This window comes from Astyanax mexicanus, chromosome 3 (genome assembly GCF_023375975.1).
Source record: "Astyanax mexicanus isolate ESR-SI-001 chromosome 3, AstMex3_surface, whole genome shotgun sequence".
Classification (NCBI taxonomy): Eukaryota; Metazoa; Chordata; class Actinopteri; order Characiformes; family Acestrorhamphidae; genus Astyanax; species Astyanax mexicanus.
This window is the reverse complement of record NC_064410.1, coordinates 59,442,585-59,456,119: the sequence shown is the minus strand read 5'-3', so window position 1 is coordinate 59,456,119 and position 13,535 is coordinate 59,442,585. Positions and strand designations below refer to the sequence as shown.

General features: G+C 38.2%; 1 protein-coding gene across 1 annotated transcript in view; it reads left to right on the top strand.

Moving 5' to 3' along the window:
• The window catches only part of pdpk1a (3-phosphoinositide dependent protein kinase 1a), a 34,206-nt gene extending 21,165 nt beyond the window's left edge, over nucleotides 1-13,041 (top strand). The window contains exons 9-14 of the mRNA XM_022666654.2: nucleotides 11-107; nucleotides 4,421-4,594; nucleotides 7,481-7,698; nucleotides 9,415-9,472; nucleotides 9,653-9,805; nucleotides 12,236-13,041. Coding sequence (XP_022522375.2) covers nucleotides 11-107; nucleotides 4,421-4,594; nucleotides 7,481-7,698; nucleotides 9,415-9,472; nucleotides 9,653-9,805; nucleotides 12,236-12,349 — 814 coding nt within the window. The 3' untranslated portion in view covers nucleotides 12,350-13,041. The remainder of the gene's footprint in view (nucleotides 1-10; nucleotides 108-4,420; nucleotides 4,595-7,480; nucleotides 7,699-9,414; nucleotides 9,473-9,652; nucleotides 9,806-12,235) is intronic.
• Nucleotides 13,042-13,535: the final 494 nt, after the last annotated feature.

Genomic DNA, 13,535 nt, shown 5'->3' with positions numbered 1-13,535 from the left:
TTTTTAACAGGAACGAGTACTTGATATTCCAGAAGATAATAAAGCTGGAGTACGACTTTCCTGAGAAATTCTTCCCCAAAGCAAAGGACCTGGTGGAGAAGCTTTTAGTGAGTTTGACTTCATCTGTTGATCAGCCAAATATGGGTTTGGTGTAAAAATGCACAAGAAAATCAAGAAAATGTTAAATTCATCAATGACATCAATACTAAGATAGAGTCCCCTCCTAAAGTACTGGAACAGTGATGTCCATGCCTTTATTTCTGCTGTAGACTGAAAACGTTTGGGTTTGATATTAAAAGAATAATATAAGACGAAAGATCAACATTTCAGTTTTTATTTGAAGTTAAGCTAAGTTCAGAAGATAGAAACTTTTTAAAAGGAACCTGCTAAAGAGGAGACTGAAGGGAGTAACACCCCAAAACAAACACCCACTGAAGAGGCTGCAGTGAGTTTAGTGAGTTGTGATTGGTAAGGATTTGCAAATAAATATCAAGTCTTAGGGCCCTATTTTAGCAATCTATAGCACTCTGGTCAATTGCGAATTGCATAACCCCACTTAGGGCATGTCTGTTTGTCTTTGCTATTAAGGACGCCAAAAATAAGCCTTGCTCGACTCGAAATGCATAAAAAGCATGTACTCATTGTCTTATTAGGGCTGCAACTGATGATTTATTTTAGTAGTCGACTAATCTAATGATTTTTTTTCTATTAGTCGATTAGTGATTATTTCTGCTATGTCCTCCATCTGTAAAAATGATAGAACCAGCTAAACATGAGATTTAAAAATCATTTAAAAATGTTGTTTAAATGTGGAAAGTACTAATATTTAGAGAACAAATATGTGATCTGTTGTGTTTGGGCACTTTTAAAGACACAGACTAAGTTAAGTGTAACCTAAATGCGGTACTGTTACAAATTAACGATTAGTCGACAAATTTAAATGACGGACATTGACAATTATGTCGAATAATTGTGGTTGTGTTTTGGGCGTAATGTGAAATAAACCAATCAGTGTGACAGTTGTCACTCCCTTTAAGAGGCAGGCGAGCTCTGACTTTGGCACGTTCGTATCTTAAGATACTGACCTGGCCGTTCACACTGTGAAGATGCACCAGCCGCTCATTTAAGGGAACAGCAGTGTTATTTTATTCTTTATTCTGTTTATTGTTGAGTTAAAAGCTGTATTTGTGCTCTGCAGTGCATTTATTTATGTGTGTTTAATAAGTGTGCGTGTACTAGGGTTGTCACGATACCAAAATTTTGACTTCGATACCGATACCAACTGTAGTATCACGATTCTTGATACCAAAACGATACTTGGAAGAAAAAAAAACAATAAAAATATCTGAACATAAAATGTTTATTTTTGACTGAACTGGATTGAACACTGAACAATCAGTGCAAACGTTTTTATTCTAAAATGAAACATCTGAACAAAAAACAAGTTTCGTTATTATAACCTTAACTATAACATAATTATCTAAACACTTCCTAAAAACTAAAACTAAAACCAGAGGTAATGGTAGCCTGACTATGTGAACCTGACGGGCGGGCAGAAGTTAAGTTCTGAATAAGGAAAATAAAGAGACAGAAGAACATTACAATGTTATGTTCATTTTAACACTCACTGCTCCGTTTTATTAATCAACCGTTTACCGTTTTTAATAAGCCCATGTTCAGTGTAACGATCAAGCAGGCTACGTGCCTGACCACAGATTTGCGATGGAAACGCGAAAACGTGAACATCTTGAGTTCATGTTTCACAGCCAATGGGATAATGGAGAAACAGAGAAAACCACGGGTCCAAAACAAAACTCCTGCACACTCCTCTCCATGTTAACGTGATTTACTAGCAGTCGCTAGTAAATCTTAGTAAAGCTACAGACAGAGTGTATCTTGACTAACTCCACTAACCTGTCGACTTATCAGCTCTTTGTAGAGATCAGGGTGCTTGTCTGCTAAATGAATGAGCGAAATATGATCAGAATTATGTTAAATAATACTGTAACATAGAAGCATAGAACTATTATTTAATTAAAATGATTTTTAAGAACAGCTACACACAATGCTGCAAGTCAAACGCGGAGGCGTTCACGAGCGAGAGAGAGAAAGAGTGAGAGAGCGAGAGTGAGAGAGAGAGATTTGCGTGTTCTGATGTGAGCTACTCACAGGTAAAGGTTCTTTTATCTCCTCGTGCTCATATTCTAATCCCACACATAACTCTGCAGCTCCCTCAGTGTTTTCTGTCGTATTTTGCGGCTAGCGCGAGCGCTTACAACTAACACCGCGGAGCGCGAGGTGCCGCCGCGCTTGTGCCGAATCCGCTACTGAATCCGACTCCCGCTTCGCGGACAGAATCGGCACAACACCCCCCGCTGTACAACTGCGGTAGTGAAAACAGCGCTTATGAATATATTAGTTTAGTTTCACTTTCAGTTTTCGTTATTTTATTAAAAAATAAAAATATAAATAAAAAACAGATGCCTACATCTCAGACTATTTTCCCACACTTCACTCCTCGCGCCCGTTTTGTCCACAAGTCGCGGACGAGAGACATCTGTTATTTTAGCCGTCGCCATTCTACACTCGCTGCTGCTCTGCTGGCTTGCGCGTGCGTGTGTCGCTCTCAATCGAGTCAAATGAATCGATTCACACGTGAAACGATTCATTTGTTCAGAACACTAAGTTTATCTGAATCCTGCCACACCGACTGCTGCGGTGTGAATCAGTTTTCTTATGAAATGAATCAAATCGCGCCTACTAATTTGACTCATTTGAAGCTAGTGACTGGGCTATATCCAGTATCGAAAGCATCGAACGCTAAAGAACCGAATTGTTTGTGATGACGTAGTATCGAAAAAGAATCGAATCTTCGGTACACCGTGCAACTCTAGCGTGTACACGTGTTGAGGAAGGCAGACTGTTGACTGTTGTCAGGGTTTTTATCAGTCAGTGGAGCACCTCTATAACCCACCGGCAAGATAGAAACACACCAAAAATGTACCTGAACAAACCTCACCTCCAGACCACACAAAACCATCAGTGTAGATTTATTCCTAAACTCCAATACTATTTTAACAGCGCGGGGATAAAGCATGAAAATAGACTGTTGACGGGGTGTAAGATAGCAATAAGCATCACAACGTGCCTTGCACAGAGTGTACAATAGGGCTCCATGTCGCTGAAAAAGGGGAGGAGCGTGAATCAGCATAACCTGAGCAAGTGGCCTACGGCGTTGTGCGTGTTAATACTTGTGCACATTTGTGTATCTGCGTCGCTTTACAGTTAAACCAGGAAAGCAGGAATGTGTGGGCGGAGGCGTGTGCTTGTCCTCGCTTCCATATTCTGCTGAATTAGCCATGAAAATTAATCTCAAAAGGCTTTCTCTAGAAAAGTTTGGACACACCTTAAATTCTGTGTTTTCTTATTATTTTAAAATGTTCTGTATTGTAGATTAATACTTAAGTCATCCAAACTATGAAGAAAAAAAGTGTAAACCAAACAAGAATATGTTTTATATTTTAGATTCTTCAAAGTAGCATCTCTTGTTTAGAAACAGACAGCACATCTCTGCTGGATTTTCTCAGTCAGCTTTATGAGGTAGAGTCACCTGGAATTCAGGCTTTCAGTTAACAGCTGTGCTGAACTCATCAAGAGTTAATTGCTTGAATTTCTTTTCTTTTAATGTGTTTAAGAGCATCAGTTGTAAAGTAGTGAAGAGGTAGAGTTACAGGTATACAGTGAATAGTGAATTTTTGAGTAATGTTCTAATCCAGATTATGAGAAGCAACAACTACTCAACTAAATAAAGAAAAAAAATGACTTCTTAAGTGCAGTCGCCACAAAGACCATCAAAATCGTTATGATGATGGAACTGGCACTCATCAGGACCGCCCCAGGAAAGGAAGAGCAAGAGTTTCCTCTGTTGTACAGGATAAGTTAACAGCTTCCTAGATAAGAGCACCTAAATGCTTCACACAGTATTTTGGTTTGTTTAACACTTTCAAGTTACTACATGATTAAAATGGCCCTCATCAGGACCACCCCAGGAAAGGAAGAGCAAGAGTTTCCTCTGTTGTACAGGATACGTTTATCAGAGTTACCAGTCTAAGAAACAACAAGTTAACAGCTAGTATTTGGTTTGTTTAACACTATTTTTAAGTTACTACATGATTCCTTATGTGTTCCTTCATAGTCTGATAGATCACTTCACTATTCATTTACAGTGTAGGAAAAAACTAAAAACAAATAACATTGAATATGAAGGTGTGTCAGTTCTGCTTTTCCTTTAAAAGGGGAACTCTTTTTAAGCATAAAACTAAATATGCATAGTTTAATACAAATTATTTTAAAAGATGCACTAAATAAATGCATGTTTTGTGATATTAATTGTCTGAATAATGCTTTTTTTATGTCTCAGTGCTCAGACGCTACTAAGCGGCTAGGTTGTGAGGAGATGGGAGGGTACAATCCACTGAGAGCTCATCCATTCTTCGAGGGCGTCTCGTGGGAGAACCTCCACCTGCAGACTCCTCCCAAACTCACCCCCTACCTGCCGGCCATGGCCGAGGACGATGAGGAGTACTACGGAAACGTGAGCGTGTTAGATTTCATGTAAACGCAGGGCAGAGTTTTCCAAGTAATGCTTATTTTTCACTGCGGCAGAAAATGTTCTACACATAAACAGTAGAGGGCAGATCCATGAACATGAAACATGAAAGTCTTTTCATGTCTGAAACAGATTTTTGTTTGTTCATTTATTCCCATAACTTTTCTCTAAAGAACAATTCTGAGAACTGGTATTCTTTAAAAGAAAAACATGTTCTTAAAAAAACTTTCTTATATTTTTAAATGGCCTGACAGTGGTCTCAGACTAAAAGAGGTCAGAATTTCAGATAATAAAATCCTCAGTTTAAGTCAGGGGTGTCCAAACTACCCGCGAGGTATTTTAGAAATAGAATGAAAGTTGGCCCGCTGTTAAGCAGGTTTTTATAATGTGAGATTCAAAGTTTGAACACTAGGTGTCAGAAACGGGCCAAAGAGTCTAAAAGCGGAGAGGCTGCTCAGTTGTAGCGCAGACAAACGGGCCAAAGAGTCTAAAAGCAGAGAGAGTGCGCAGTTGTAGCGCAGAAAAACAGGCCAAAGAGTCTAAAAGTGGAGAGGGTGAAGTTGTAGCACAGAAAAACGGGCCAAAGAGTCTAAAAGCGGAGAGAGTGCGCAGTTTTAGCGCAGAAAAAACGGGCCAAAGAGTCTAAAAGCGGAGAGGGTGCTCAGTTGTAGCGCAGACAAACGGGCCAAAGAGTCTAAAAGCGGAGAGAGTGCGCAGTTGTAGCGCAGAAAAACGGGCCCATGAGTCTAAAAGCAGAGAGAGTGTGCAGTTTTAGCGCAGGAAATCGGGCCAAAGAGTCTAAAAGCGGAGAGGGTGCGCATTTCTAGCGCAGAAAAACGGGCCAAAGAATCTAAAAGCGGAGAGAGTGCGCATTTCTAGCTCAGAAAAACGGGGAAAAAGAGTCTAAAAGCGGAGAGAGTGCGCATTTCTAGCGCAGAAAAACGGAGTAAAAGAGTCTAAAAGCGGAGAGGGTGCGCAATTTTAGTGCAGAAAAACAGGCCAAACAGTCTAAAAGCAGAGAGGGTGAAGTTGTAGCGCAGAAAAAATGGCCAAAGAGTCTAAAAGTTGCCGTAATTAAGGAGTTTAATATTAAGAGACATCATGAAATAAAACATCAATTAGAAAAATCTTAGTTTAGACAACACTGTCAAAGATAGATAAAGATTAAGATTAAGTAAATAGATAAAGAGTAAGTAAAGTAAATGGTGTGTAAATGAAAGTAATTAGGAAAATGTATTATTTAAAGTGGTATATTTCATTATTTGTTGTTATGAGTCTGTGGCCCGTGACTTTATATATATTTCTCCTTCTGGCCCCCAACAAAAAAAAGTTTGGACACCCCTGGTTTAAGTAGTTGTATTACAGAATTAATGTCTGATTTCAGTAATTTCACAGGATTAAAATTGGAGATTGTGAATACTATTAGTTTCTATTAAAGTTGCTGAATTCCCACATTTCCTCACAGTACTCAAACTAAAGAGGAGACTGAAGGGAGTAACCCCCCAAAATAAACTGAAACAGGCTGCAGTGAAAGCCTGAAAAAGCCTAAAAAAATTATTTATTTATTAATAAGTTCTTAGATGTAATGTTTTGTGTCACAGTTTGGATGTCTGGAGTATAATCTACAATAAAGTAATTATTTAGATTTTAAATAATGAAAAAACGCTAAATTTGTGATGTGCCCAAACTTTTCACTGGTACTGTACATTTTAGAACTTCCCCTTGGGGATCAATAAAGCATCCATCCATCCATCCATCCATGTTACTTGTATAATTTAATTAGTTACATTTATTGTAATTGCGATTTATTGTTCTTAAGCTTCTTCAAGTTTCATATTTGTGTTTCATGGATCGCTATTTTAACTTCCTATGAGAAATATAATCTTAGATTAGACCACCACTAAAGTAATCATTAGTCGCAGCCCTACACTGGACACTGCCTAAGTATTGAAGAACAAGGTGAAGGGAGAATAGTAATAAAGTATACAGAGAAACGGATACAGAACTACAGTCTAATAAAGCTTTTAAGATTGACAGTATACGGTAGGAAATTGTGTTAATGTTATGGCTTATAGTGAAAACTCCAGTAATCATACAGTATAATAATGATTATGGCTTACAGCCAATGAAAACCCAAGTGTTTCCAGTCCTGCTGGAAAATGAAATCATCACGCATCTCTATAAAAGTTGTCAGTAGCAGAGAGAAGCATGAAGTGCTGTAAGATTTTGTGGGAAAACAAAACTGCACTGACTTTAGACTTGATAATAAAACACAGTGGATCAACACCAGCAGATAGCAGACATGTCTCTCCAAACCATCACTGATCATCAGTAAATTTTACATTTCATTTGTAAATCAAGGGAGCAGAGTCTGGAGGAAGAGTGGAGAGACACACAGTCCAAACTGCTCGAGGTCTAGTGTGAAGTTTCCACCAATCAGTGATGGTTTTATATATTGGAGAGACATGTCATCTGCTGGTGTTGATCCACTGTGTTTTATTATCAAGTCTAAAGTCAGTGCAGTTTTGTTTTCCCACAAAATCTTACAGCACTTCATGCTTTCCTCTGCTACTGACAACTTTTATGGAGATGCAGATTTCATTTTTCAGCAGGACTTGGCACACTGCCCACTTCAACAAAAGTCTCATATAATATTCTAATTTTCTGAGACACCAATTTTTGCGTTTTCATTGGCTGTAAGCCATAATCATCAACAATAAAAGAAATAAAAGCTTAAAATAGATCACTCTGTGTGTGTAATACATCTATATAATATATGAGTTTCACATTTTGAACTGAATTACTGAAATAAAGTAACATTTCAATGATGGATCCATGTTCATTATCTGTGTGTATTTTCTCGTTGTGCAGTATGATGACCTCCTGAGCCAGTTCACGAACCTGGAGGTGGTGCAGTCCACTTCCTCTCAGGCTCTTTCACTGCCGGCCACGTTAGTCCCACTGAGATCCAGCAGCAACATCGAGCAGTACATCCACGACCTGGACAACAACTCCTTTGAGCTGGACCTGCAGTTCTCCAGCGAGGAAAAACTACTGCTGCTGAAGAAACAGACCAATGGGAACCCCTGGTAGGTGCCATTTTTAAATACTAGAATTTCTAGAATTTTCTTCTTTTGCAAACTTTTCCAGGTCTCTCGTATATTTGTAGGGTGCCTTCTCCCAACAGCAATATATATATATACATAGCTTTTTAGTGGTGTTGTCAATCTGGACACTTGGACACTTCCATCCATCTCTGGGTGCTTTTTGAAGCATGTTTGGGGTCATTGTCCTGCTGGAAGACCCATCCCCTAAGACACAAACCAAGCTTTCTGACCCTGAACCCAACATTACGACCCAAAATCCTTTGATAATCTTTAGATTTCATGATGTTTTACACACAGTCAAGTAGGGGTGTCACAATTTCGATATTTCATCAAAATCGATTGAAATTATGTCATGGTCTCGAGCATCGAAGTCAAAAAGAGGATCAATGATCGCTCCCGCAAATGGCGCAGCACACTGTAGCTCTGTAGAGCAGCCCTTTCTCCAGAGAATGTGGACATTCTCATCTTCTTAAAGAAAAACATATATAAAAATATAAAAATAACAGTTGTTTTGTCTAGCCTCAAATATGTTAATAGTTTTGGTACCTTAAGGAGCATCTTTCTCTCAGGTAAAGTTAATAATATATCTTTATTAAAGAAAAAAACTTGTCATTCTCAGGGACCGAGTCTTATTTTTCATGTTTAAATGTTATAGTAGGATAGAGTTCAGTTTGTTAAGGCTCTAATTGTTCTATTATTTTTTACATGACTGTTCCTGTATTTTATTATTATTTATTTTAATAGTGCACATTGCTGTTTTAATAGTGCACACTGCTGCTACCAAAAAAAGCCACTAGATGGCATTACAAATATATCTTAATTAAATTATTTAAATTTGACCATTAGTGCCTAATGTGGTGTATTACAGATCACTTGTAACACTTTGCATCACTTATATCAAGCCCACCTTTTGAAATAAGATATTGTAAATTTGATTAATCAAACCAATGACTGACCATAGACTAATCTAAAACTGGCATAGGCCTCTCTGCTGTAATAAAAAAAAAAAAAAAAAAATCGAGAATCGAATCGTGACCCTAAAATCAGAAATAAAATCGAATCGAGAATTAAGAGAATCGTGACACCCCTACAATCAAGGCACCAAGTACCAGAGGCAGCAGAACAGTCCCAAAACATATTTGAATCTCCACCATATTTGACTGTAGGTACTGTGTGCTTTTCTTTGTAGGCCTCATTCAAATCATTTTAGGTAAACAGTAGAATGATGTGCTGTTTCTATACCAAAAATCTCTTTCTTTGTCTAATCTGTCCCCAATACATTTTCTTAGAAGGATTTTGCCATGTTATCTTTTTTATGTCTTAGTGTCAGCAGTGTGGTCCTCCTGGGTTCAACAAAAATGATGCAGAGCTGTCAGACCTCAAATAATGCAAAGAAAATAAGTTTATATTCATAAAGTTTTAAGAGTTCAGAAATCAATATTTGGTGGAATGACCCTGGTGGTTTTTAATCACAGTTTTTTTTTCATGCATCTTGGCATCATGCTCTCCTCCACCAGTCTTACACACTGCTTTTGGATAACTTTATGCTGCTTTACTCCTGGTGCAACAATTTAAGCAGTTCAGTTTGGTGGCTTGATGGCTTGTGATCATCCATCTTCCTTTTGATTATATTCCAGAGGTTTACAATTTGGTTAAATCAAAGAAACTCATAATTTTTTTGTTTCTTTTTCTTTTAAGGCACCAGTTTGTTGAAAATAATTTGATACTGAAAATGGGACCAGTTGACAAAAGGAAGGTGAGATTTTTTCTCATTATCTGCTGTATTTTATTACACGAGATAATATGAATTATTGCAGAATACAGTGCTGTTTAATGAACTGTGCATGCTTGGAGCGCCCCCTGTAGACCGGGAACTGGTGCTACAGTTTAGACCCGGTGCAGCAGCGTGAGCTAATTGTTTGCTGTATCCTCTCAGGGGCTGTTTGCTCGGCGGAGGCAGCTGCTGCTCACAGAAGGGCCACACCTTTACTATGTAGATCCTGTAAATAAAGTTCTCAAGGGGGAAATTCCATGGTCTCCAGAGCTGCGACCGGAGCCCAAGAACTTCAAGACCTTCTTCGTCCACACGGTACGGTTTTAATCAGGTTAAAGCGCTCAGCTGGAAACGTGTACAGTGTTAGTGTGATACAGTACACACTTCAAATATGGGGTGAGACTATAGAGGAAAGCTTGTGTTTCCTTTATTGGTTTTATGCTGAGAACCATTAATAATAATAATAAAAATAATAAACTTTATTTATAAAGCACATTTTTAATACATTTAAATGCAGCTTATTATTATTAACCCTACACCTAACCCTAACCTTAACCCTTAATCAACCATAAAATCTAACCCTACACCTAACCCTAACCTTAACCCTTAATCAACCCTAAAATCAAACCCTACACCTAACCCTAACCTTAACCCTTAATCAACCCTAAAATCAAACCCTACACCTAACCCTATCCTTAACCCTTAATCAACCATAAAATCAAACCCTACACCTAACACTAACCTTAACCCTTAATCAACCATAAAATCTAACCCTACACCTAACCCTAACCTTAACCCTTAATCAACCCTAAAATCGAACCCTACACCTAACCCTAACCTTAACCCTTAATCAACCCTAAAATCAAACCCTACACCTAACCCTAACCTTAACCCTTAATCAACCCTAATATCTAACCCTACACCTAACCCTAACCTTAACCCTTAATCAACCCTAAAATCGAACCCTACACCTAACCCTAACCTTAACCCTTAATCAACCCTAATATCTAACCCTACACCTAACCCTAACCTTAACCTAAGCTTAAAATCTAACCCTACATCTAACCCTAACCTTAACCCTCAATCAACCATAAAATCAAACCCTACACCTAACCCTAACCTTAACCCTTAATCAACCATAAAATCTAACCCTACACCTAACCCTAACCTTAACCTAAGCTTAAAATCTAACCCTAAACCCAATCCTAACCTTAACCCTTAATCAACCATAAAATCTAACCCTACACCTAACCCTAACCTTAACCCTTAATCAACCATAAAATCAAACCCTACACCTAACCCTAACCTTAACCTAAGCTTAAAATCTAACCCTAAACCCAATCCTAAAATATTAAGATAAGTGTTTGGATTAGAGTTGAATGTTGGGTTATATTCAATAGAGAATCATTTACTTTCACCTTTAGGTTCATTTGAATTTAATAGACATTTAGTTGAATGTTAGTTGAATTTCAGTTGAGCATCAAAGAGGCCATCAAATGAACCATCCAAGTAAAGTGTTACCAAACCTTTGTTGGATAGCCCACCTCTGTTCACCCCCAGCATTCCCAAATACAGCCAGTGCTCTTAACAGGCTTACAATGCAAGTGATGGCAAATAAGAGAACAAAAAATAAACTTTGAGCCAGAAAAATATATAAAAATTTAAATATGATCTAATTAAAAGCTAATATAAAAATAAATGTTATGAACTTTTTCTTAAAAGTAGTAACAGAACAAATATTCATTGTTTTTTTTGGTGCATTAAAACAAAAAAGCTGTTTCTCCACTCTTTATACGCTTCATACAGAGGATCTGGAGATGGCTATGCATGTATTTATTGCCCGTTTGTGTCAGTGTCTCTTGTCGGTTCTTGTACGTGTTTAACGTCTGTTAGGTTGCTTTGTTTCTTGGTTTTCTGTCTGAAGTTTATTACGTGTTTTTTCTAGTAGTCCTGTCTGTTTAGCTTAGTTTATTTTTTTTTATATATATATATATAAAACTCTTACGTTTGCTTCCTCGCCTCCTTGTGTGAGCCTGTCAAGTTGATTTATTTATTTTTTTTAATATAATTTTATTTCTAATTTTTCCTTTTTCTCCCCAATTTATACGGCCAATTACCCAACCCACTCATTAGGACTCCCCTTATCACTATTAATGCCCCAACACACCAGGAGGGTGAAGACGAGCACATGCTTCCTCCGATACATGTGAATCAGCCACCGCGTCTTTTCGAGCAATGGTTCTGATACATGATTCTGTGCTGCAGACATCACCGCTGGAGTGATGTGAGGAGAGAGCGCCATCTACTGTACCACCCGGAGGGAGCAGGGCCAATTGAGCTCCCTCTGAGTGCACACCGGCAGCTTGATGGTAAAGCTGTGTGAGCTGGGGTTCGAACTTGCGAACTCCCACTCATAGTGGCAGCGCTGTAGACCACTGGACAAGTTGCATTTAATAGTCCTAAAATGGCGTTTATCGTAATAATTTCTGGGACAAAATATCATGCACAAAACATTAGTTGACATAACAGGTTGTAGTTGCAAGCATTGTCTAAATTTGTTGTATTTGGGAATGCAGGGGGAGAATAGAGACGGGTTATTCAACAAAACTTATCATGTAACATACTTGTTATCAAGTTTCACATCACCTTACATCCATTCTACACCTGATATCTTCTTTTAAATCACTTTTTTGCCTTTTTTTAGCTGGATAATTGCATTCTAAAGCCTTAATCTTCCCCCTGCAGCCACACAGGACCTATTATTTAATGGACCCCAATGGTAACGCGGACCGGTGGTGTAAGAAGATCCAGGAGGTGTGGGGGACGATTTACCACAGCCATCAGCCTGCAGACCTGTAGAGCAGCGCGGGCTCGTCTGTATGAACTGAGCCCTGAGCCTCTCGGCGGATACGACTCCTTTAAACCTTCACTTGAAGCTTCATTTCTGAGTGGAGAGTTTCAGCATTACGCTAAAAACATCACGTTTATTACTGGAAGCTATTCATCCAGGCTTTGCTCGTTCTGTGTGCTCTTTCATCGCTCTCGCTTCACTCTGTGGGTGAGGATCACTCTCGCGTTCAGCTGCTTTTTTTGGCTTACGAGCGAATGGACTGTTTGTGTGTATATATGTGAGTGTGTATATGTGTGTGTGTGTGTGAGAGTTAAGTTGAGAAAGAGTGTGACAGAGAGTGAGTGTGTGTAAGTAAGTGAGAGAGCGAGTGCGCTAATTCCTGTTGCCTTTTTTAGAGCTCCAAATAATTTAACATAGCTGTCTTTGTGATTCTGCTGCTTCTGTACTGTGTTAGAGCGGCTTTACTTTAAATACACTTTAAATACTTTAAATACACTTTACAGGATATACACATACTGAAATAAACCTACAGGTCAGTGGGGGGCGGGGGGAAACAATAGGACAGATAACAAAACAGATATGCCCTTTATATACCACTGCATCTCCAAATAATTATAACATAATTGAAAAGTTACTTTATTTCAGTAATTCACTTAAAAATGTGAAACTCATATATTATATAGATGTATTACACACAGAGGGATCTATTTTAAACTTTTATTTCTTTTATTGTTGATGATTATGGCTTACAGCCAATAAAATTTTTTTTTAAAAATCAGTGTCTTAGAAAATTTGAATATTATATAAGACCAATTGTTATTTTTGGCAGTGTGCCAGGTCCTGCTGGAAAATGAAATCTGAAACTCTATAAAAGTTATCAGTACTTTTGGTCACTGGTTGGTGGAAACTTCACACTAGACCTCGAGCAGTTTGGACTGTGTGTCTCTCCACTCTTCCTCCAGACTCTGCTCCCTTGATTTATAAATGAAATGTAAAATGTACTGATGATCAGTGATGGTTTGGATAAAGAGACATGTCATCTGCTGGTGTTGATCCACTGTGTTTTATTATCAAGTATAAAGTCAGTGCAGTTTTGTTTTCCCACAAAATCTTACAGCACTTCATGCTTCCCTCTGCTGATGACAACTTTTATAGAGACGTGGATTTTATTTTCCAGCAGGACTTGGCACACTG